The sequence below is a fragment of the Plasmodium vinckei genome (genome assembly GCF_900681995.1).
Source record: "Plasmodium vinckei vinckei genome assembly, chromosome: PVVCY_14".
Taxonomy (NCBI): domain Eukaryota; phylum Apicomplexa; class Aconoidasida; order Haemosporida; family Plasmodiidae; genus Plasmodium; species Plasmodium vinckei.
The window spans coordinates 1618744-1643113 of NC_051306.1; the positions used below are offsets into that span (position 1 = coordinate 1618744).

The following is a 24370-nucleotide window of genomic DNA, read 5'->3' on the forward strand; positions in this document are numbered from 1 at the left end:
TTATTACACGTTTTATCATATGTATATATTAATATTGTTATTTAGATATTATGAAAATATAAATGCACGTAATTTTTGGAATGAATGTAAAAAATATCTATGATATATATGTGCATATTGTTCCATACACACACACATACACATGTATGTATGTATACTTGCCCGTAGTACATAATATTTACATATTTGTGCATGCTAATTCTTCTAGTTTAATTTGTTTTGGTTTCATAATAAAATGTTGTTTATTTTATTAAACATAATTTTTCCCATTTTATGGTTAACATTTTTATTTTATACTATTTATTTTCTTTTTAATTTGGCGGTGTGGCAACATAGATTCTTAAGTTAAACACGTATTATAATGGTATGTGATTTTCAAATTTCATTTTTCATAGTTTAATTTCTTTTCCCTTTTTTATAAACTTAATTTTTCTGAATGATTAATCTTAGCGTACATATATAATGTATGCCAATTTATTAACTATAATGTATGATCAATATTTATGAAAATCGATACATAATATCGTATATATCTAGTAATTTTAATTTATAAGTATCCTTACTCAGGTAATTGGTCTTCCTTTTGACATATAGTAGCATGACTCTTTGTTTATGGGTTTTACAAAACCAATATGGAAGTATAGCATACATACATACTTAGATATTATATATAGCATACCAAATTTTTCATTTTTTTTTCTTTTAGTATTAATTAATAATTCATAAACCTTTTCTTTATTCATATATATTAACTTCAAGAATAAAAAAATGTATAAAACAAAACTATGGGGCGGGTTATATATTTTTAAAAATATTTTACATATTTGAAAATGTAATTTTTTTTCGATCATATAAGTACATATATATATAAAGTATATATATTTTATTATAATTGGTGCTACCTGAATGTAAACATATATATGTGAATTTCGCTTTAAGTATTTTTTTATTTATCAAATTTAGGTAAAAATTATTTGAATAAAGTTTTACATAATAAAGATTTACAACATATCATAGAATAATGTGAGTTATTGTATCATAGTATTATATATAAATACATTTTTTAACCTTGTTTTATATTGTTTTTTTACATTATTTAAAATCACCTTAGTTTTAGATGCATGTTTTGATAAAAAAAAGTCATTTTTAATAAAAGATGAAAATACGAGCTCATGGAAGTTGGAAATAAATTATTAAAAAAATAGCTAGAAAAGAATATATATAAATATTTAAATGCATTCATCCGAAGAATAGTTTTTTAGATTTATCACATGGATAAGTACGAAGTAGGAAAAATAAAAATAGAAAAAAAGGAATTTGTTTTTGTACATATAAAGAAATATACTTATGTATGCTTTCTACATATATGTTACACATTTATAATTGATTTAAAATTACATATTTTAATATTTTACTCTTATTACAGAACACCAACGATATTTCGAACTTCTTAATAGGACAAGAATTAATAATTGATAAATTATTATTTGAAAAAAAATATCTAACTAACAAAAGAAAAAGTAAAATAAAAGGTACTAATAAACTTAGTTATTATTTGAATGATAAATTCAATACTTTCTTGGGATATGACAACTTTATAAATACTATATATAAAAAGGAAAAGAAATTTAAATGTAATATATCTGAACGGAAAAAAGGAAAAAGAGAGAAAAAAATAAAAACCGAAACGATTAATTCAAATGATTCATCATCTGAATATAAGAGTAAGAACAGTAACCCTAGTAGTTTAAAATTAAAAAATAAAAGATGTGCCAATACAAGTAGTATTGATGCGCCTATTAAAAAGAGGCGTGAAGGGAGTCCTGAAAGGAATAATGTGGAAAAAAATGAGATCACGATCGAGTCAAAAGAACAGTCATTACATGATGATAACGAAAATAAATACTTAAACACATGCAAAGAAATGAAAAATGACAATAAATTATTGAACAACATAAATAGTGATATAATAAAAAAGGAAACAGAAGCATGCAATTTTTTGTATACTACACAATTATTAAATAATAATATGAACAACTTTTCAGATGCAGTAGAATCAAATAATTGTACAAGTTCTTCATGGCATTCTGACACAAGTGAAATATCAAATGTATCACCAGATATGGTATGCTTTGAAAAACAGTTTAAATATATTTATGATATGTACAAGAAGAATGATAAAAATGTATATTTATTTTATAATCCACCTGTGTGTAAATGTACTAATAAATTTTTAAAGGAACGATATTTTCAAAATTTATATATACAATATCCTTGCCTTTTCAATTGTTCCTTCAACGATGATATACAAATTGAAAAAGGTGATAACATAAAGAAAGAAGAAGATATAAAACATGAACAAGTTGGCAATACTGACGGGAAAAATAATTGTACTACGAGTAAAGAAATTAAAGAAGAAGGTATAAATATGAAAAAGGATGAAATAAATAATCATATTATAAATGAAGAACAAAATAACAAAATTAACAACATGAACAAAATATCCATTGGAGAAGTATCATCTTATGCAGTTGAGTTAAAACTTTATGCAAAAGCATTTTTTGAATTATATTTTTTTGAGAAATGTTATGATAAAATAAAAAATGATTGTGTACACACATGGGGAAGAAAAGTAAATAGTGATAATTATAGTAGTGCTCAAAATGAAGTGGGTCAAAGTGAATGCATGACGAATGAACCTATTACTTCTTTAACTAAGGAAGATGAGGATATGTTGAAAACATATTTTTATAAATGTTTATATAAAATTATAACAAATAAATCGAACACATGTAATAATAATTCATGTTGTGGATTATTATATGTGCCATATAGTTATATTATAGTTATTTTAAATAGAAAAGTTGAAAATTTGACTTATGTATGTACAAATTTAAAACTTCCTTCAAATACAGATATATATTATAATAATAAAAAAAATGTTATAACTATATGTACAAAAAATTTAGAGCATGAGTTTTTTATATATTATTGTTTAAAGCAGGATAAATACATTAAGAACATAATAATTTATGATATTTATTATGATGGGTTTATACCTTTTTTTAAACCCCTACTTAATTTGAAAAGTAAGAAAAATCAAGAAAACATTATTAACTATATTAATTATAATAAGAATGTTAATTTATCAATAGTTTTTTTTTTGACACAATCGAGAGAAAAAGAAAGTAAGAATAAAACATCAAACGAAAATGACAATACAAAATGTGAAACAATTCGAAATATTTGTTCTGATAAAGAAGAGGAAGTTAATAATGAAAAAAATATTGTTAGTGATAATGTGAATGATACTTTGAATGGACTAAGGCCAAATGGGCCAAGCGAAAAAGAAATAGAAGAAGCAAAAAACATGAATCTTCAAATATGTAGAATTGTGAATATAAACCATAGGATTGGGTTCAAGCTTGGTACTAATACACATGCCAATAGTAGTAGTAGCACTAATCGAATGAATGTTAATAAAAGAAATTCCCATTTAACTAGCCAAAGAGATGAAAATAATATTGAGAATTATTTTTCGAATATATGTAATGGAAGTGAAGTTATTAATAATATGAATATAAATATGGTTGTCGATAAGATTTTAAAAATTGTTAATAAAAAAGATAGTATGTGTAATGATAAATGTATATATCATAATTATAATAAAAATAATATGAAAAATAAACAAGTTCAAATATATTTATGTGAAGCAATAAATTCATTCGCTTTTGATCGACGCCCATTGTGTATTAAAAAAAGAGATATAACTTTATCAACTTATGCTAATTTTTATAAAATTATTAACAATTATAATATTAATAAAAATCAAAATAAATTACATGACATAATTAAAAATCATTTGGATCAAGATGTTTTTAAAAAAGGAGTTATGAAAAACCATATTTTATTAAATTGTGGTTATTCAAGTAAAGGGAAAGATAATAAAACTTGTCAGATTGAAGAAGCTCAAACAAATGAATTTCCCGAGGGTATCAAAACAGGAACAGAATGTTTGAGCAATGATGACAAAGATACATCCATTAAAAATAATATAAATGAACAAAACGAATCACAGATATATACAGAGAATAATTCTAATATAGCTTTAAAAAGTGAAAGAAAAAATATATGTTCTACATCCGATGATGAAAAAATAAAAACAAAAGAAACAGATAATATATTTAATGAAATGTTTTTTATTTTTAATGATAACTCTGATCTATATACTTATGAAGAATGCAAACAAAGTAGAATAGATAGTATAAATAAAGTAAATGAAAACAATATAAAAAAAAATCGTACTTATAATCGTAATGCATTATGGGATATGCTATCAACAAGATATTTACAAGCTCTATTTAATATTTATGTATGTTCATATTTAATAGAACAAAACAATTATAATATAAATCGTATGGAAAAAAAGAAAAAAAAAAAGTTAAAAAGTATACCTTATGAATACAAAGAAAATATTATTAAAAATTATTATTACTACCTGTTTAAATTGTATAAAAATAAATTCAATGTAATTTTAGAAGAATCTGAAGAAGATATGATACATAAAAGTGTTTGGAAATAAAAAGCAATTCATAGATTCAAATATATTGCGACATAAGCACATGTTTATATAGAATGTGTATGAATGGGAATCGAAAAAGACGTGAAATAAAAATGTTACAATATGGAAATATATGCGTATGTAAAATAATCCGATGTTAAAAAATAAAAATTTTCTTGTAACTATTCATAGGATATCGATAATTCAAATTTTGTAAAAGGAGACAAAACATGTTATAAATATAAGTGAAAAAACTCATAAAATCGGAAAAACATTTTTCAAAATAATAAATATATATAGGTTATGCGGATAGGGATAAAACATCCCTTGTTTAATAGCGTAACTTTTATTTCATTTTATATCCTTTCTTTTTTTTTGTAATACACCTTTGAATTTTGTTTTACACACATAGTGTATCTTTATGTTTTTTATAATGTTTTCCTTTTATTTCATGTACCCAATAAAATTTCTCGAATTCAAAGGTGTCAATTTGATGTATAATATATGGTTATATATAAAACATTATTGTTGTATTAAAAAAAAAGTAAATATTCTTTATCATTATTTATAGAATAATATTATAACTTTTTTCATTTGAACAAAGCAACCAAATCATAATATATTACATTTTATTTTTTTTTAAATTATAATAATCATTAATATCAACTATTTTAGTTAGTAATAAATTTCGGACTGTTATGCAAGTATATATATTTGGATTATCTTCATTTCTTATTATTATATATGTATCATATTACCACTCATACTTTAGCATCACTATTTAGGATTAATTATTTATTACTTACATTTTATGGAAAATCGTATATATATTTATATTTTAATAAATTCGGGTTATTATATTAATAGGTTAATTTTTATTTGTTGTAGAATATATTTATAACTTATGTATATGTTAATTTTTTTTAGATTTAAAATTGTTCTACTTCATTGGTTTTAATTTTTAGGGCATATTTTTTGTTAAGCCTATATACATATATATATCCATTTTTTTTATGTTAAATTAAATTTATATATTTTGAAGCTTAGGCTAATAAGAATATAATACCTTTCTTATAAATAAATGTTAATTTATGTGGAAATAAAAGTGAATTATTAAATTTATTGAGAATGCTTTCTTTAAAATGATTAGTATTTTTTTGAAGTAACCCTATATTATTTCATAATAGAGATGTGGCTTTGTCCCAGTAGCGGCATATAAAATATGAACAAATATGTTTCCCTCTGTTCAGTTAAAGAAAACGTATGTATATATATATAAAAATCGTAATACATATTGTGAATATAAACTAATGTTCATTTTATTTATATTGAATAGTGGTCGTTCCATTAGCTGGTTTGTTTGTGTGGCACGCATTCATGTTGTTATTTGTGTGAATGTTACACTTATTTTTATTGTTATTTTTCAGTGTATTTTTAAGGCTTTCAAAAATATTGTCTCTATCTTCAGTGGTGTCGAGAAACAAAGCCCAAGAATTGATCAGGAGTGGAAACGTTAAGGTAAAACTAGCATATTTTTATTTTAACATATTTTTTATGTCACTGAAAAATTATAGGGAAATATTCTTTTTTCTTATAATACTATTCTTATAACTTTATACTTTTTGTATTCCTTTTGGTTTAGGTGGATAACCAGATTGTTAAGCAAAATACTGTGATTGATGTAAATTCTAAAATCGAAGTGAATGGGCGTGAAATAAATGTAGATATAACAACAAAGTTATGGGGAATATATAAACCGAAAAATGTGTTTTGTAATACAGATCAAAATTATATATATGAAGAAAAAAAATTAATGAATAAAAAAACAAAACATATACTATTAAATGATGGAAATGATAAATTACAAATATGTTCTGAAAATATGAACAAATTAAAAGGAGAAAATAATAAGACATTAATTTATAAAAGTGACTTATATAATACTAATAAAATAAGTCGAACTGATAACAGTAATATAAATCGAGGTGTGTATTTTCCAAATTATACAGAAACAGGAATAAACAAAAGAAAAATTCGAGGTGATGAAAAAAATATTGCATTAAGTACAAACACATCTAAACTTAATGTTAATCTTTTTGATTTTATAAAAAAAAAAAATATATTATATGAAGAAAAAAATAAAATCGAAAATTATATACCAGAGCATCTAATTATTGTAAATAGTCTCGATTCTGATATGGAAGGAATAATACTATTAACAAATGATGGTGATTTTGCAAACAAATTAAAAGATATAAATAATAATATATTGACAACTTATTTAATAAAAACTCAAGAAGAATTAACCAATGAAAAAATTGAACTATTAAGAAAAGGTTGTACAATAGATGATACACATATTCGTCCTTTAGAATTAAAAATAATAAAACCCAATTTGTTATATAAATGGCTTAAATTAACATATGTAGAAAAATCACAAACACATTTAAATTTACTTTTTTCAAAATATAATATGACTATAAGAAAGTGTAAAAGATATTCTTTTGGACCATATAAATCTTCTGATTTATCAGGAAATTTTCTCATGCCATTAAAAATACATTCAACTATTAACCATCTTATACCAAAGCATGAATATAAATTAACTTTATCTCATCCTACTGGTAACATATTAATGGATGCTCACCAAAAATGTGTTAAAATCAAGGATTATTTAAACGATTCTGTCGTACGTGAATAGCATTACTTACTATACACTAAAAAGGTGTATACAACTTTGTTTTTAATTATTTTTTGTACCGTATAAAATTTTAATTTAAAATAAAAAGGCAATGCGTTCTCGTGTTTGTTTATTTAAAATAATGTACACTATATATATGTTTACTTTTTAAAATCGAAACATAAAAAATTAATGAAGAATGAATAATTAATATTTGCTTTAAAGCAAATAATATAAAAAAAATATATTAAACTTAAAAAATAGTACGGAAAATACTACCCAAAAAATTATACGGTACATAATATAAGGACATAAAAAAGGTAGAAACAGCTTCCTTTGAGATGTTTCTTATTTTTAAACAATCTAAAAGAAATTACACATCAATATGTATTTATGCTTGAGTTGGAACTGGAGTATTTTTTGGAGTTACATTATCTGAAGATTCTGGGGTTTTAGATGCGTCTTCTAATTTATTGTCTGATAATTCTTTTGCTAAATCAGATAATTTTTCTTTTATAACATATACAACGATTTTTTTCATGATATTGTCAGAGGTTTCTGAATTGTTGCTTAGAGCGTTAGCATCTTTTTCAATATCAGCGATTAAATTATGTGATTTATTTTGTGAATCATTACCTTCTATTGCAGCTCCATCGATTTTAAGTAAATCATTGATAGCTTCTATGGCAATGTTTTCATTGATAATTTTCTGTACATGTTCATTTGATAATTCAGCTTCATCGGATTCGGTTTCATCCATAGCTTCGACAACTGATAACATTTCATCATCTTCAACATCTGTAGATTTATCAGTAGATAATACTTCTTCGTATAAATCGATTTCACTAATCATCTTATCGATTCTAGATAATATAGCTTTTTCTGGAGATGAAGTACCTCTGAATAATTTAGTATGTAATGAAGATTTATTGAATGGAATAGATTCACCACCAACAATAACATCATCATCGTCATCATAATCATATTCTGGAATTTCAATTGGTAATGATTCAGGGGAAATTTCTTTAACCTTTTTATAGAATATTTTGTTTTTAATTTTAGTTAATAATCTTTTGACTTTGCTATATAATAATTTCATACTTAATTGTAATACACCTTTTTTCAACTCATCTAAATATTCATCTTCGCTAACTATTGCTATTTCTTCTTCTCCTAATTCGATTGCTTTATTTTTTCTGTAAGTTATATATGATTTATATAACAATCTTAATAAGATATCTTTTAATTTGGATAATACTACATCCTTAAGTTTAATTAACAACTCTTCATAAGATGATAAGTTAATTGTTAATTTGTATAATTTATCTAATGATGGGAGACCACCACTAAATAATCCATTTTGTGGAGATAGTATTCCTTCAATGCTTACAATTTGTTCTCCGATTTCTTTTCCTTTTTCAATTAATCCTGCTAAATCATTTCCAATTCCATCACTTTCTTGTACTAAAACAGTTTTAACTACATTCATTATAGTTTCTCCTTCATCAAAAATATCTTGAACACTTGATTTTATAATATCATTGAAACCTTCGCTTGATTCTTCTGTTGAATCTATTTTTTCTATTGATTTTGATAATTCCTCAGGATTGGCTGAGTTTACTATTTTGTTATAAATTTGGGACATATCATTATTTGGTGTGTTAATGTGTTTATTAATTGTGTTGAAATTATTACTTAAAAATTGGAAACCTTTTTTTATATTTTGAATGTTTGTGTTTAATTTAGCTAATTCTTGGCTATTGGGACCACTAGCTTTTAACTTAGAACCACCATTTTTTTTAATACCACGTACAATAGTTTTTATTGATTCAATATTTTTTGATTGTGCTTCTAAAACTTTAATAATTTTTCTTAATGTATTACTATGCTTTCCATGAATATATACAGATTTCTTACTTCCATTATCACCTGTTATGGCTTTTAATAAAAGTCCAAGTTCTTTATCAGTTAACATATTTCTACATTCATTCATTATGGCATCACATTTTTCTTCTTCAGCAGGTTTGATGGCTGTTAAGCAATATTGGCATCTTGCTATTTTTAACAACTCTTCATAATTATTTAGAATGCCATAATTAATTTTTGTTTCCAAAGTATTTGATTTAAAAGCATCAGCAGACTTGCTTCTAAGAGCAATCATAAGTAAAGGGAATGCCACAATTCCAATCTTCATTTTGTCTTAATAAAAAATAGTGGTTTGTTTTATATAGCTAGCTGAAAAAAAAAAAATATTCAAGCTATTAGTTGCACACACATAATATATTCATATGTATATTACTAGCCAATCACAAATTTTTCATATTAACAAAAAAAAAGTTGAAATTGAATAAAAAGCAAGTTGATGGAGAGTATATTGCATCTTTGATTCATTACAAATATTTTTGTCTTTCGATTCTTACCTCTTTACAATTCGATACACCAAATTTTAGATTAAATCGATTAAAAGAGACATAATATAAAAATATATGATATGATTACTTAAAAGTTTGATTCTAATTCGTTGTAAAAAATTATATTAACAATGACAAAAAATATATGTATATATTATAGTCAATGTGTGTATAACCAATTTATGAATAATAATTTAAATAAATGGAATGTAAAATAAAAATATTATTTTTTTAATTATCTAGCTTATTTATTGCCATTTTTATTAAATTGAGCATATTTCAAAAAAATATTAGATCAAAAAGTTACACAATTGTTTACTTATCCGTATATGCATATGTATGTGAAATTTTCTAGATGTGTGTAAGGATATAATAATGTGTAATGCACAAAAAAATATTTAAATATAAAATAATATATATGTGCATTAAAACATGGGTTCTAATGTAAGTCAACGATTTAAACGATTTTTATTTTGTTACTATTTTTACTAATTGCAATAATAAAAATGGCTAATTTAATTTTTCTAGCTATTTAGTTTTTACTTTCCTTTTTTAACTCAAAACTAAAATTCATAATATATTCATTGTTAATATACTCAAGGAGCCCAGTTTTAATGCACTTTATATATTTTTTTTAGTTTTTTTTACTTTTTTTCTCTTGGATATTCAAAATAAGTATATAAATAAAAATAATAAGGAAACTCCCAGGAATGCTAAGCATATGCCTTTGAAATGGGAATAAGCACTCTTTACATTATATACACACTTTTATAGTTTTAGAGTTCTTATTATAAATATATTCCTATTAATGTACAATACATATGAATATGCACTTTTACTCTCTAGTAAATGTTATACACACATTTATTTAGTATTCTTATTTTTTCATTAATGGCTTAAGGCTGTACATTATTTTATTCTTATTTTGGGTTTACTCTTTTATTTCATAAGATATTCCAAAATATTCCATTTTTAGTTATCTTTAAATACTTTAACTATAATATAAGCAATACCTTTTTGTATCATATTTATTTTACCTTACCCCAATTGTAAATATTCTAGAATAAGTTGTTCGTTCCTTTCTTTATTTTCGTTGATTTATTTTTTAAGAACATTTTAATTATTTTATTAATTTAGATGTAAACAGATTCGAAAGCATACCAACTCATATATATAATTTTTTTTTATCTAATATTTAAGTTCAGTCTATAAATTAAATAAAGAATCTTTATTATTGTAAATAATTGTTAAGGGATATTTGTTAGTTTCCAAACAAAATAAAAATATAAGCAAAAATGTAATATGAATAATTATATGATCACTATTATAACCTTAACATTTTTCAGGTAAATATTATACACACAGTTTTAAACCTAAACTATTTTATTTTCAAATCGATTATATACTTATTAACCTTATGTATTTGTCGACAAAGTGTAAATGAGGATATATAAATATACATTTTTTGAAAAATAAAAGGTTTTAAGTTATATTTTCTTATCTGGTTTCTTTGTGCTAGTCAATAGAACATTCATTTTATACTAAATCAGGTAGGGGTAACAAATCGAACACTTTATCTAATACGTATAGTTATTTTAGATAAATAAGTATATATATTAGCAGAAAATAGAAATAGGAATAAATAGTAAAACAACTGATGACTAAAATTATATAACTTATATTCATTGAAACCAAATATCAATTATATTTATAAGGAGCATGACATTGTTTTATCTATAATCACAATTCATGTTGTATTTTTTGGGTACCTTTATCTATGCAAATGTATTTTCTAAGGTTATTTTTTGGCTGATTTCAAAAGTGAAATTCGAGATCAGCACATTTCCGGTTATATACTTTCCTGGAGTATATTAAAATGTTATACTAATATTTTATCATTCTATTCTTAAGTTTTAAACATATAAATACATATATATGCTTGTGAATATGTATCACACTCACTTTATGTAGCCTATTATAAGGGTGAGATATATTATTTCTACTATAATATCATATTTTAGCTTATTCTAGCTTATTTTTTTTAAATATAATAAAGTTCCCTATTTTTTATTTTCGTTTTCTAAATATAGAAAAAATCAATATGTATTGATTAGAGTATAAATAGAATGGATAAAGGAATTGTTTCTTTTTACTTATGATATGGTATTTCTCGCTTCTTAGTTATAATGAATTTTAAATATGCATACATCTGTGCTTATATAATTGAATAAATATTTTCATTTTTAGAATTTCATATATTTCTATTTTCAAATAATATACTTCTTCAGAACTATGTGATTTTTTTATTTCACTGTATTATGTTTTATCCATTTTGATTCGATTTTTTTACTCTATTTTATTTACTTTGTATAACATTTTTTGTTTAGTATTTTTTTGTTTAGTGTTTTATATGATAGTGAAAAGTATTTACTCTACTTTTATTATTCCCTTTTCGTTTTAAGAACTTATCATAGCTCTTCTATAAATGATAATACTTGAATGAAAAAATGTGTTGACATAGTTGGCACATTATTATATTTATTTATATGTGTATATAAACACACTTCGGAATTTTGGTATATATAATAATATGTATCCGCTTAATGAAAAGAAAGAAATACAAAAAATACAATGTTTTACAACAAGTGAAGAGAAAAATAGTTGAAAATATGAAACATAAGTGTATTTTGTTATTTTTGATTACAGTTAAAATGTGAGAACATGCTTAAATTGGTTATATTTCTTTTTTTCATTGTATTTTTAATAAAATGGGAAATTATAACTTCGATAAATATATTCCAAAAGGAGTCAAATAGTGTAACTACCAATTTTCGAAAAAGTTGTAAACAAAATGGCTTGCTTAAAAATATAAGAAGGATATATTTACCCTATATTATAGGAAACAATGAAGATAATAATATTGTGAAAAGTATTGGAAATAAGAAATTTTTTAAAGATGATAAAAAAGTTAAAACGATTAAATATAATTACAAAGATCCCTATAATCGGAACAGTCATTCTGGTCATAATAATAGCAATGAGCTAAAACAAAAAAAAAAAACAATTTTTTTTGTTTTTAATAATTTAGCTAGCTCAGCTAAAAAGAAAAAATCCAAAATAAAAAGGGGAACCCATGTTTATAACTTGAATTATGGAGAAGAAGAACAACCAATAGACCCTGAATTGGAAGAAAGTTTGAGTGGGTGTATAGAAAATGATATTAGAGATAATTATTTTGATTCATTAATAGGTTCTAGTAGCGATAATTATGATTATGATGAAGACAATTTTGATAAAGATGATTTAAGTGAAGAGACAAAAAGAAAAAAATATTATGCATATGGAAAAAGATTTGATGATCAAGATTTTAATTCTGAAAATGTAAATAAATATTATCAATATTTGCCTATATATAATAATGAAACTGGTGGTAATAATAATATTCGAAGAAATACCAATAATACAGGGGAAATGACAAAATTTCGAAAAATGTATGAAAGTAATAAAATTGAAAATTTGGAAAGAAATATAAGAGAAGAAGATTTACAATACCCTTCTGTTCCAGTTAATTGGAAAGTTTATGTATGTCTTTTTTTTGATAAAAAATATAACTATGAAAATGCTAAAGAGGAAAAGATATACAATAAATTTAATATAAATATACGTCATAAATATGCATTAGAATTTTTAGCATGGGTGAGATTATCAACAAGGATATATCAGAACACATCAAAAATGTTAATGTTATTTAATTTAAAAAAAAATAATAATGTATATGGTAATTTACTTTTTTTTACATCCTTAAATTTACACTATGCTAAAATGTTTATGAAATCCAACCCATATATAAAACTTGGGTTATGTGAAGAGTTATATTTATATTCCTATGAAAATAATAATGATCATTTTTTAATTGGCAATTTTCCAAACTTATTTATACAAAAAAATTATTTGCTTGTAAAATTTTTTAACCAAGATAAATTAAAAGATATCAATGAACTTTATGAAAAGCATATGAGATTTTATATAACATCAAGTATGATCTTTAAATTAGGTACATTAAAAAAAGTTCCTAAAGACAACTTAAAAGATTTATTTTTATCTACATATCAATATTTACCAATGACAGATAAGCAAACTAAAAATATTTTAAACAAATTTCATGAAGAGTATAAAATTTTTGATAAATGCAAAAGTGTGAAAATTGATAAAAATGACTTTTCTATAAAAGATGTAAAATATGAGGAAAGCCACTTAAATGAAAAAGAAGATAGCAATGATAGTGACACTTCTGACGATGCTTCTTCTTTTGAAAAGTTTGGATCTAACTGTTTAGCAGAGTTAAGTATAATTAATTGTAAAGATGAAGAAGAGGCTCGTGAGTTTCTCGAAAAGGATCCATACACAAGATGCTGTTTTTTCGATAGCATTTTTTTATCGGAAGTTCGAGAAGTTGCCCCACATGTGCAATACTCAAATGGATATATGCCAAAACCTCAATCATATTTAAATTATAAATATAAAATTGATACAAAATTAAATCCAAGTGAAAGTTTAGAAGATAAACCCGAATTTTTAGAAAATCGAAGTTTATTGGAAAAACCGTTAAAGGATCATGAAAAGGTGGATTTTGATCTTCTTGATACATTTATTAAATTGAAATATACAAATAAAGATATTCTTTGCTCGAAAGAAAAATCTGATGAGGCAACTCAGATTGAAAAAGGGGGTAATAGAAATAAAAACACACTTCGTTATAATATTGATGAACAAAAAGGAGATAAAAAAAGGTATAAAATAAAAATAGTAGACTATAGCAACGAATATATTGATTATATATGTAATGTAGAAAGAAACAAAATATTATATACAAAAAAAAAAGATAAAAACGAACAAAATTTAAAGAATAAATATAGTAACATATATGATATACTGAATTCAGATAAGAAAGATATAAATATAAACAAGAAAAATGACATAATATTAATAGATAATACTTTACAGTTTTTTGATCATATATTTTTTAAGGATTATTTATCTGATTTTGTTTATATATCATTACCACCTGGTGAATTTATTGAAGACGCATATGCAATTAAAGATGAGAAAAATTATGATTTTACTATTTTCAATACTTCACTAGCTACACAAGATGATTTTTTAAAAAGGCAAAATTATTTACCGAGATTTTTAAAGGGTATATGGTTAAAAAAAGAAAATTCAAAAATCTTATTTTATGATAAACAAAATAATGCATTACTATTTGGAACAGGTATAGATAAAACATTCTCGTGGAATAAAAAAGTAGAACCTCGAATTATGAAAAGAGCTTTAATAAATATGGAAATAGCTATTGAAAAATTACGAAAAGGTAGTTCAATAATACATGATGATATAACAATACATCAGGAATCAGAAAGGATCATTAAAGAGTATACAGATGAATATACTTCCCTAGAAAATCGTTTTACTTCTATTTATAACCAGTTGACTGATTCAGAGGGATACAAGGATTTGAAACCCGCCCCAGGTACACAAACTGAAAAATAAATAAAACTGTTTATTACACCTTTTTATGAAAAAATAAAATGGTACCATAGTTTATAAAAGTAGGTATATTCATTTTTTGCTAATATTTCATAAATATTTGTTTAATTTGTAGGTCTGGAATATTTAAATCCCAACATTTGGGAAAAAACACCTGAGGAGCACAAAAAATTGATGATGGACCCCGAAAAAGTGCAAAAAATTCATTCAGACTTTTTAAAGAAACTTGAATTATATAAAGTTACTATTGATGATGATCCATTTATTCAAAAGGAGCCATCAGAAAGTGAAATATTAAGTAACTCTGATAAGGTAGATGTCGATATATTATGACAAAATGGGTTTAATTTTTTTGAAAAACAAAAAAAAAGTTTTAATAACAAAAAAATAAATAATAATAACATATGCACATATATGTATGTGTGTATGAGTCATTTGTATGGAATGGGCCTACAAAGATAATGATCGATGAAAGGCTCGTTGAAAAACAGTATCAATTTGAACCATAAATTTATGCATTTCTTTTATAAAACGAAAAAAAGAGTGATATTTATGAATGTGTGTATTTTTTTTTTTTTTTTGTCGTAAAATTTTATATATAGGTAATAGAAAATTATAATATAAGAACAAAGATAAAAAGAAAAAATGAATATTCATGCATAATAATGCATTTGTATCTAACCAATATGGTTCATGATTTGTATCTTGATCAATATTGAAAAATACAAAATTTGAAATATATTTTTTTAAATGATATAAAGTTATTTTCATAAAATATTGAAAGTTTTGTTGAATCCTTGTAATATCTAAATATTCTACTAAAAAGCTAAAATAAGCATATAAATAATTTAAAAATGATATTTTGTTCATAATTAATATACTATATTTCATTTGATTCTCTAAATATTTTATAGTTTTTATATAAAGATTTCTATCTATATGGGAAGTTGAATTATTTTCATTTTTTTTGAATGCTTCTGAAATATTCATAGCATGAAGAAAATCGTCACTTACTTTGTTTAACTCTTTTTTAATATGCTCATTTTGTGTAACGAAGTTATTTTCTATTTTATAATCATCATCGGTATTAACTTTTTCTTCCTTTACATCGGTCTCAAAGTAATGTCCTACATTTTCATGTTCTTCAATAGCTTCTTCCGATTCCAGTAATTTGCTAATATCAAAATCATATATATTAAATATTTTATTTTGTGATGAAAAGTTTTTCATTCCTTTTTGTTGTATATACATTAAGTCATCGAACATAATTAAATTTTTACTTTTATTGAAATATTCATTTGCTAAACATCTATTTAATGTATTAGTAGTTCCTAAAATTGCTTTATTATGTATTCCTTCTGAATAATCATCCTTACTATTATATAAAAGATCTATATCACAATATAATGATTTATTGTAATAAGTATTATCCAATCGAGATATTAAAGTTACACCATTTTGTTCAAACATATGTGGTCTCATTGATATTATCTCAGATGGATATGTATCAGGAAGATGATTTTCATTTGTTACTTCTGTTTTCATTAGATTCCTTCGTAAGAGATATATCATTCCATTTTTTAAAAAAATATATATACACATATAGCTATAATAAAAATTTTCTTTCCTATATATATAATCATATAATAAATCGTTTCCATGTATATTATTTGAAAAAATATCAAAATAGTTTTTTTTTCTTTCTTTTTTCTCTTTGTTTATAGTATCTTTTTTTTTTATTTTTTGACTTGAACAATTTTGTATTTTATTTGGTATGCGAGTTAATAATTTATTGGAACATCTTGGATTGAAATAGGACATACTGCATTGATGCTTTCCTTTTTTTATTGATTTTTTTGAAAAAAAACCATTACATTTTTTATGTTGTTTTATATTTAATTTATTTCCAATTTTTAATTTTTCATAAAATGTAATACTATGTATTAGTTCCTTCAAAGATAGTTCCCTCTCTTTATCTTTTTCATTTTTTTCTTTTTGTTTTTTATTTATTACTGTTACTTTTATTTGTTCTTCTGTTTCACTGTTAGTAGGTTTATCATTTTCCATTTTGCTGATTTCGTCTGCTTCCCTATTTTCTTTTATCTCCTCTCCATTGATAGAACCTTTTTTGTTTCTATTTTTAAGGAGTTTTTTGTATTTTTTAAAACATTTCTTAGAACTTTTGCTTAAGATACCTTCGTTTTGTAACTTTTCCACAATGTTGATATTTATGGATTCAACATGGGAGTTGAGCATTGATATTTCAAATGAATATAACAAGAAAAGACTTGAATAATTTAACAACTGATAAATATAATAATATTTTTTATCATGCATATAAAAAAATGTGTAAATATTTCCATCAATGTTAAAACTTTTAATTATAACAAAATCGGCTATATATTTAACTGGTAATACATAATCATGAATAAGTAATTTACTATTTATGCTAAAAATATTAAGTAGAAAAATATTGAACTTATAACTTATTATAAATATATAATTATCATTAATTGTGTATTTAATATTTTTTCCTGATATTTCATCTTCCCATAATAAATAATAATTTTTTTTTCCTCCTAAATTATTATTATTATTACACATACAACAAATTAAACAATTTTCTTTTCGATTATCAAAAACTATTACTTTATTTTTGTATTTTTCATATTGAACATCATTATTAATGTGTATATTTTTCATTTGTTTTTTTTTCTCTCCATGATTGCTATATATAATATCATCATTGCTGTACATATCGTCCAAAATATATTGATTGCTTTCATAAACTGTTTCAATATCTTCATTATTTTTTATTCTGATTTTTTTATTATTTCTTTTATTATAACCTTTTGAAATATAATTCATTTTATCATTATATTTCTTAGTACGTATAAAATCGATATTATTTGATCCATACATATTATTTATTTCAAAATTGTCCATATTTCCATTTATCATTTTATTATAAGCTTTTCTTTTTTTATTTTTAAAATTCATTTCCTTATATTTATCAAATTCGTTGGAATTATATCCATATCTTTCCATTGGATCATTATATTCTTCTTGACTATACATACTACTTCCATCTTCAAACTCCTCTTTTTTAATATCAATTAAATTTAAATTTGTATTATATTCTCGTTTTAAATAAGATTGATAATGTTTATAGTTTTCATTTTCATTTGATCTGAATTTTTTTGTGTGATAATTGTTAGTCTCATCTTGGCCATTTTCTACTGAAGAATATTTATCTAAATGGGAATGGGAGTTATGATTATAATAATCAGGGCTTGTTTTGTTATTTAAATTTCTTTGTGATAGTTCATAATTATCTAAATATACATTATTTTTTTTTTTTCCTAGTTCGAATGCTTCAAACTCATTAGGGTAATCATTTCTTCCAAATGTATTACTTGTGCTATTATTGAGGTTGCTATTTTTTAGTTCACGCTTCATGAATTTTTCTCCTGTATATTTATTTGAAAAATTCAAATTATTATGTGTATTTTTTAAATTATAATTTTGTTTGTCAATTACACTATTTGAACTATACATATTTTCATGCATTCTTTTATTATTTTTTTTTAAACCATTTTCCATAGTATCATCATCTTCTTCACCATATTCTTTATCAATTTCGTTACTTCCTTTAATTATATTTTTTTTATTAAATTCTTTATTTTTATTTTTTGTATTATCAAATGTTTCTTCAGCTTTAAAGAAACTATTTTCATTTTTTATTTTGTTATTTCGTTTTTCTCCTTCTTCTTCATATTTATTATATTTCATAATTTTATCTAAACATTCATTATCACCATTTTCATTTGTATCATTAAATGATAAGAAATCATTACTGTTTTTACTTTTTTTCTTATTTATATTATCTACACTTTTTCTTTTTTTATTTTTATTTTGTTTATTAACATCATTTGAATCATTAGTTTCTTTCCCAAATTTAACAGGTGAACTATATGTCATATATCCTACTTCTTCTCCATTATCTTCTTTTCTTATAATTGGACAAAATAATTCAGCATGTGGATTAAAATTTGCCCATTCTATATCAGAATTATTTCCATTTTCATCTTTTTTATTATTTTTTGCGGATTTTTTTTTTGTTCCTTTGTTGGAATTTCTTTTCTGGTTTTTGCTAGTTTCCTTCTTTTTCGAGGTGCTGTTATTTTCTTCAGTTGGCTCATTAGGGTCGTTAGGGTCGTTGGGTTCATTGGGTTCAGTGGGATCATTTGCTTCGTTTGATTCATTGGGGACATTTGGCTCGTTAGGTTCGTTGGGTTCGTTTGGCTCATTTGGTTCATTTGTTTCATTTGATTCATTTGGACCATTTTGTGTGTCTGTTTGGGTTTGCTCATTTTGATCGTTTGGTTCAGGGTTTTCATTATTTTCGTTTGGAGGATTTTCTTCATTCGGTTCGGTTAGCAGATTCGGTGTATTTTCTGCAACCATTTCAGTGGATTTGTTTGCCTCATTTGAATCCTTGGTCCCCTTACTCGCTTTAGTACTTTTGGGTTCCTTAACCTCTTTAGGCACTTTTCCTCCTTTAACTTTACCTTCGGTTCCCATTTCCACACCCCCTTTAATCACTTTATTCGAATCTTTTTTACTATTTTTTTTTCCTTCATTTTTTTTTTCTTTTTTCCCTTCACTCTTTTTCTGCTTTTTTCCTTCTGTTTTTTCATCACCTAAATTTTGTGTCTCTTGTTGTTTTTTCATTTTTTTTTTTTCTTTTTTTGATTCTTTCTTTTCTTTTTTATTAGGAGATATATTTTTAATAAACTTTGTGATTTTATTATCACTCAGATTATTTAAATTCTCCAAAACCTTACTCGAATCATTGCTCATATTTATCGATATAGAATTTATATGATGGGATAAATCATTAGTGCCTTCATAATTTTTATTTATAAAATTGGTAGGATCAATCATATCAATTGAAGTGATATCACTATATTTATCATTTTCTTTTTTATAAATATTGTAAATATCACCATTAATATCTTTAATGTTTTCAGATTTTTTACTGTTTTTTATAAGTTCTATCATTTTTGTATTAATTTGGCTATTTGAGTTTGCAAATATTTGATCATTGTTTGATGAAATTACATAACTTTGTAAATTTATGATTTCATTATAATTTTTAATTATATTATCTTCACTATTAATTAACTTGTTTTTATTTATAAGTGTACAATTTTTTTTTTTACTATTATTATTTTCTAACCCTTTGTTATTTCCTTGTTTATCAATATTATTTTTATTATTTTTTCTCACTTTTTTATTTGTATTGTTATTCAATTTTTCGATTTTTTTACAATCCGTATTATTATTATTATTTGGTATTTTATTATTTTTATTATCTTCATTTGAATATTCATCGGGTTCGTTTGAATTTTTTTCTTTTCGATTTTTTTCTTCATCTCCATCCCCACCATTTCCACCAATACCATTGTTATTATTTTGTGGCTCTCCATTTTTATTTCCATCATTTCCCTTTCTATTCTCATTGCCATTTCGATCTTTACTTTCTCCACCATTACCTCCTGTATCTCTATTGGCATCATCAGTGTCATATGAACACCTTCGGAAATATGCTTGTCCATCTTGAAATATTTCATTAAATTTCGAAAAAGTATAGATATTTTTAAAGAATGGGGGAGATTCATTTGGTAGCAAATTTTTAAGGATATCTTTTTCTTTATAGAAAACACTTTGAAAGAGTAAACTTGGAATTAGGGGAGTAGTGAAGGGACTAGACTGAGTGTGTAAGGTATGTGCTATTTCTTTTTTTATAATATTCCAAATATAATCACAATTTTGAATAATAGTATAAATATAACTAATAATTACATATAAAAAATCATTTAGGAAGGAAGAAAAATTGAAAAAGTGAAGATTGGTGAGGTCATCTAGATTATGTTGTTTCATTTTGTTAGTTAAATAGTTTGAGTGTTTTGTGTAACTTGAAAAAATATTTATGTTATCCTTTTTATTGAATGATAAGAAAGAAAAATCACAATATTTACTTATGTCATCATTTAAGGGATGTATTGTGCATTTTAAAATATGAATAACTTCATGTGATTTCGAATTTTCAATTATATTTCCATATTCATCATATAAATATTTGATTTTTGGTGTTAATCTATTTTTGACTTTTTTTTCTCCAGTATTTTCTATAATTTTTTTTCCATCGATTCGATCTCCAGTTTTTTCAAAACTTCTCTGAACAATTTTATCAAAAAGTTTATCTCCTACGATTTTATCTCGAATTGCTTTATTTTTTATAATTGATTTTTCATCTTCTATCCTTATTTTTTCATCTCTCTTATGTCTAACAAATATTTCATTTATTTGTACAAATTCTTTATGGTAAAAAGGTTCTAAATTTAATTTGCTAATATCAATTTGTACAATATAAACAGATCCATTGGATCCTCCAATTATTAATTGGTTATCTTTATCAGACCAACTTAAGTCAACAGCACATGTTTGTTCTTCCAATAAATTTTGAAGAATTAAAAAACATTGTGCATATTTATTTACTTTATTTTTTTTTTCTTTAGATATATTTATGTTATTATTACTACCCATTTTAGCTTTCTCTAATGCAATTTTATCACGTTTTTTTTTCTCATTTTTTTTATTTTTTAAATTATAAGGTTTTTCTATTCTCTTTAAAAAAATTTTCCATAACGATATTACACCATTATCACTACATTGACAATATAAACTATATAATTTTTTTTTTCTCATATCTACAAATATTTTTTGGCCTATTTTGGCAACTCGCATACAACTTCCATGTCCATCCATATATATTTTTTTTTTATTTATATATTGATCATTTTGATTTTTAATTTTAAGTAAGATACCACAATTTCTACCATTATTTGGTATGTGTGTAATACTTGCATATTTGCCAAAATTATCAAAATAAATATGACGAATAGTTGGGGTATCAATATTTTTATATTTTTTATTCATATTTTCTTCATATACATATTCAAAATATTCTCTTCCCATTATCCCTTGTGAAGATGAAAAATCATTTTTTAAATTTCCAGGTTCATAAGTTTGATGATTTTTATTTTCATTTATATCAAAACAACCTTTTTGGTGATGTATCATATCCATACTATTTTGGTCAGAATAAATATTTACTTTTTTCCATATGCACATAATATTATCACTACTTTGAGCAATGATTAAATTATTTGTTGGATGAAAGGAAACCCCTTTTATATTTTCAGTAGTCCCTTTTACAAAAAGTTTATGAGATACATATGATTTTATTAAATTAAATATATATACTATTCCGTTTGAAACCCCACACACAACATGTTCATTATCTCGTGACCATGATAAATCAAAAATTTCACCATTTTCATGTATTTTTATACATTTACTCATTTTCCATTCTTCTTTATTATTATTTGTTTGTGCAAATGGGTTATTAGTTGATTTTGTATAAGCATTTTTTATATCTTCATTATGTTTTTTAATATTATTTTTATTTATGTCCAGTTCATAACAAACTAATGTACCCCCACTATCACAGCTAGCCAAAAATTTACCATTATAACTCCATCGTATGGTATTAATATAAACTAAATTATGATCATTACTTACAAATAACAAATCAATTTTTAACTTATTTTTTGTATTTACATCATAATGTGGAATATTATATATTTTTATTTGGTGTAAGCTTGAAATAGCTAGTCTATTTAAGTCAGTATTAGGCTGAAAATCTAAACTTGTTATTTTTGCATTTTCTGAACTCAAGTTTAACTTTTCAATATACATTTTGGGAATAATTAAAAAGGTTTTTAAGTTTTTTTTTAGTAAATTTAATACTTAGCAAAACAACTAAGTAAATTATCAAAAAAAACGAGGGGAAAAATACACTTCAAATTAAAAAAAAAATGTATAATACTGATTAAGTTCTGTTTATATTACATATCTTATGGTATGATCATGAGGAATAAAACATGTGTACACCCTGTTTAATATGTAAAGAATATCATTAAATTCCCCATTTATATTATATTTTTTATTATACATACATATATGCATTAAGTGTCATATTGTACCCTTTGGATAAGCATCATTCTAAAAAATAAAAGGAACAAACTTTTACAAGCTTGACATAAAAAAAATTGTATTAAATTTAAATTTCATCTAAATTGATTTTTTAAAATAAATTAAAAATAACGAAAAAGAAAAAGAAAAACATTTATGTATATTTATTTATTTTTATCATATTGTACATTGTATAAATATAATTTCGTATTCACACATGATTAGGTATTAATAAATAAAATATATTTATTTATATTTTTTTTTTACGTATGCAAACATGTGGAAGAAATCTATCAATGTTAGCATTAACTTTGTAATAATTCAAAATGTATTATTTGTTATATTAAATATATATAATTGATCATATATAGGATACAATAGTTTTTAAAAAATAATTTAGTCTTTTTAAGTATCCTAAAATATTTTTTTTGCATGCTTGATATATTTATGTAAATTATTATGATTCAATTGTTAGGCAATTTTATTTATTATTTTTTTTCTTTTCTTTTATTATATAATACCATAGTATAATCCATAATTAGAAAAGAATATATACTTTCGATTTGGTTTTTCATTTATTTTATATTTAATGAATAAACATATTTATTATATATTTCCTATTCAAAATTGTTGAAAAGATATATGTATATATCATATATATTATTATACCCCTATTGAGTTACATATTTGTAGCACTTGTTGGACATACCTAATTTGGTGTTATGCTATAATTTTCTTATATATATAAAATGTTTAAATTATTTTAATATAAAAAAAATATTGAGTTTTACGAAAAATGTTGAAAACGTTATTTATAGGGGCACTTACCCAATTGATAAGTGTGAGGATGGACAAATTGGAAAATTCACAATTTGGCAAATAAAAAACAAAAATAAATAAATGAATAAATAAAAAATAAAAATTCACGAAAATATCGTAAAAATTAGCATTTCAACATGTTAAAAATGAGGGGAAAATGAATTAAGTATATAAACAGGTTTGCATATCATAGCTAGCTAATTTTAATAATTGTTTTTTTATTTAAAAGCAATTGAATTAGGTTCTATA

The 24370-nt window shown here is 23.2% G+C and overlaps 5 protein-coding genes across 5 annotated transcripts; 3 read left to right on the forward strand and 2 right to left on the reverse strand.

Moving 5' to 3' along the window:
• Nucleotides 1–1271: 1271 nt before the first annotated feature.
• Nucleotides 1272–4582, forward strand: PVVCY_1404520 (conserved Plasmodium protein, unknown function; the record flags this gene model as incomplete). Its single annotated transcript, XM_037634890.1, has 2 exons — nucleotides 1272–1286; nucleotides 1427–4582. The coding sequence occupies 2 exons, from the start codon at nucleotides 1272–1274 to the stop codon at nucleotides 4580–4582; spliced, it is 3171 nt and encodes a 1056-aa protein (XP_037490930.1).
• Nucleotides 4583–5793: 1211 nt separating this feature from the next.
• Nucleotides 5794–7262, forward strand: PVVCY_1404530 (RNA pseudouridylate synthase, putative; the record flags this gene model as incomplete). Its single annotated transcript, XM_008624577.1, has 3 exons — nucleotides 5794–5822; nucleotides 5989–6079; nucleotides 6204–7262. 3 exons carry the CDS (start codon nucleotides 5794–5796, stop codon nucleotides 7260–7262), a joined length of 1179 nt encoding a protein of 392 aa, XP_008622799.1.
• A 370-nt stretch (nucleotides 7263–7632) lies between these two features.
• PVVCY_1404540 (merozoite surface protein 9, putative) lies at nucleotides 7633–9435 on the reverse strand (the record flags this gene model as incomplete). Its single annotated transcript, XM_008624576.1, has 1 exon — nucleotides 7633–9435. The coding sequence occupies one exon, from the start codon at nucleotides 9433–9435 to the stop codon at nucleotides 7633–7635; it is 1803 nt and encodes a 600-aa protein (XP_008622798.1).
• Nucleotides 9436–12373: 2938 nt separating this feature from the next.
• On the forward strand, nucleotides 12374–15532 carry PVVCY_1404550 (conserved Plasmodium protein, unknown function; the record flags this gene model as incomplete). Its single annotated transcript, XM_008624575.1, has 2 exons — nucleotides 12374–15182; nucleotides 15315–15532. The coding sequence occupies 2 exons, from the start codon at nucleotides 12374–12376 to the stop codon at nucleotides 15530–15532; spliced, it is 3027 nt and encodes a 1008-aa protein (XP_008622797.1).
• A 98-nt stretch (nucleotides 15533–15630) lies between these two features.
• PVVCY_1404560 (WD repeat-containing protein, putative) lies at nucleotides 15631–23026 on the reverse strand (the record flags this gene model as incomplete). The annotated part of the gene is made up of 2 exons (XM_008624574.2): nucleotides 15631–15649; nucleotides 15882–23026. 2 exons carry the CDS (start codon nucleotides 23024–23026, stop codon nucleotides 15631–15633), a joined length of 7164 nt encoding a protein of 2387 aa, XP_008622796.2.
• Between the last annotated feature and the right edge of the window lie 1344 nt (nucleotides 23027–24370).